The following is a 2,500-nucleotide window of genomic DNA, read 5'->3' as shown; positions in this document are numbered from 1 at the left end:
ACCCCTAATGCAACGATCTTATTTGATTAGCTCTACTCATCTAGGGATTATGAACATTAATGCCATAAGTATACACACACACACACACACACACACACACACATATATATATATATATACATACACACACACAAATTTTACATTTGTATGTATTTCCAAAATCACGACCCCTTAATCTTTCTACAATCTTGACCTACTGGATCAATTATCAATGGCCAGTCTCTGAGAAATTGCCCTGCTACCTAAGGAAATGTCACTGTCCCTTGCATCTGCCCAGTCAAGGAAGAGGGAGTTTTTTTGTTTTTTATTCATTTAGACCCTCGGTTTTAAGGCTTACAGTAAGGACAGTTTAGAGCATATCCAAGAAATGTAAGGAAATTCAGTCTAATGGTAATTGTGGATTATAAAAATACTAAGTTACTTCTTGAGAGAGAGAGAGAGAGAGAGAGAGAGAGAGAGAGAGAGAGAGAGAGAGAGAGAGAGAGAGAGAGAGAAAGACTCGGAATTCCTGCAATCTCTCAAATATTTAAGTGCATTTGTCATAAAAACTGTGATCTGTTCCAGGTAATGGTGACGGCACTGTGGTGTTTAGTGAGTCCGCCGAGAGCCATCCACCACTACCTGGTGAGAGAGGATAACTTCCTTGTGTGTGCCGCTTCCATCAACGCTTCTTACATGATAGCTTTCGCCTACCCGATAGGTAAGATGTCTTCTGTTATAGCAGTGGTTGGCTACTAACCAACATTGTTTGTTATTTTGAAAATTGACTGACATTATACGGAGTATTATAATGATTTGCTTCAGCGTTTCATTAGAATCAATGATGACCACTGTGATGATGATGATGATGATGTTTCAGGGTTTTCTTAGTATCAATGATGACCACTGTGTTAATAATAATAATAATAATAATAATAATAATAATAATAATAATAATAACAATAATAATAATAATAATAATAATAATAATAATAATAATAACAACAACAATAATAATAAAGCCCTTTCTTGCACTGTCCTTAGAAATTTAATAAAGCCCTTTCTTGCACTGTCCTTAGAAATTTAATCTTAAAACAATACAAAATCATTTAGTTTTCAAGGAGTACTGCCACTTCATTGCAAGATTCATAAGTAGGCATTACTCTAAATACTCGCAAATTTCGTAGAACATAAAATTTCCTTTCTATGTTTTATTTTATGAGTCGGGATTAGGATTACCACAGAAAAAGTATCCACGCTGGTTTCTCTAAGCAGAACCAAAAGCCCGATACCAGTCAGACGAACCCATTTTGTCCAAGCTACTTAAGATTTTGTGCTTTCAACAATGGTTCGCGAAAAACTAATCAATGCCTCTATACTTCTGCTTTAAAATATTATCTTATATTTATCAATTATTATTATTATCATTAATATTATTATTATTATTATTATTACTATTACTTGCTAAGCTACAACCCTAGTTAGAAAAGCATGATGCTATAAGCCCAGAGGCTCGAACAGGGAAAATAAATAGCTCATTCAAAGAGAGGAGTTAAAAATAAAAACAAAATGCAAGGACATATATACATAATAAAATATGCGAATTTCAATCTTTTTCTATGCTGGATAAATAGATATAAACTACAGAACTGCATAATATGAACTAATAGCAATTCGTTGTTGAACGAAAACCATAGAATATACTTTTCATATTTGCAAAATAAGATGCAAAACTAATAATATTGTATATACAAAATGCCGCGCTAGGGAAGGGGAATGAATTCATTCTTTACCCATGGAGAATTGGGAACAAATATATCCTTTGTTCTTTCTGCACACAGACCATTTGAGAGTGGTCACAGAAATTAATATAAAGAACAGAAAATGTTTTTATGTTGAACAGGCTGACTTAAGTCTCTTTATAGTTTACATATGAAATATCTGTTTTGATATTACTCTTCTCAAAATATCTTATTTCAATTGTTCATTATTTCTCATATTGTTTATTCATTTCCTTATTTCCTTTCCTCAATGGGATATTTTTCCCTGTTGGAGTCCTTGGGCTTATAGCATCTTGCTTTTCCAACTAGGGTTGTAGCTTAGCTAGTAATAATAATAATAATAATAATAATAATAATAATAATAATAATTTACCTGATAGTCCTCGTCATGACCCAGGGAAAACTTTATTGTGGCATTTTACACTTAAAACGATAATATACGCCCCGTGAGATCTCAAAAAACCATATATAAACAGACAGCTTAAACAGTAATCTTCTTAAGGGATGCTATGCTATATTACGCGGAAGAGCCCATGTTGGAACAAAGCCAGCTTTAAACCAACAAGAGTAATCTTCAGTCTTATACATATATATATATATATATATATATATATATATATATATATATATATATATATATATATATATATATATATACATATATATTTTACACATACATATATATAATCAACTCCTACGCATATAGACGCAAAGAGCCCAATATATGAGGGACATACGAG

General features: G+C 32.1%; 1 protein-coding gene across 2 annotated transcripts in view; it reads left to right on the top strand.

Moving 5' to 3' along the window:
• The window catches only part of LOC137621230 (metabotropic glutamate receptor 2-like), a 107,468-nt gene that overhangs the window by 100,161 nt on the left and 4,807 nt on the right, over positions 1–2,500 (top strand). For both annotated transcript variants that reach the window (XM_068351629.1, XM_068351628.1), the window contains exon 14: positions 565–700. In XM_068351629.1, the coding sequence (XP_068207730.1) occupies positions 565–700 (136 nt within the window). The remainder of the gene's footprint in view (positions 1–564; positions 701–2,500) is intronic.

The sequence above is a fragment of the Palaemon carinicauda genome, chromosome 27 (genome assembly GCF_036898095.1).
Source record: "Palaemon carinicauda isolate YSFRI2023 chromosome 27, ASM3689809v2, whole genome shotgun sequence".
Lineage (NCBI taxonomy): Eukaryota > Metazoa > Arthropoda > Malacostraca > Decapoda > Palaemonidae > Palaemon > Palaemon carinicauda.
The sequence above is the reverse complement of the archived record's forward strand: the minus strand, read 5'-3'. Positions and strand labels throughout refer to the sequence as shown.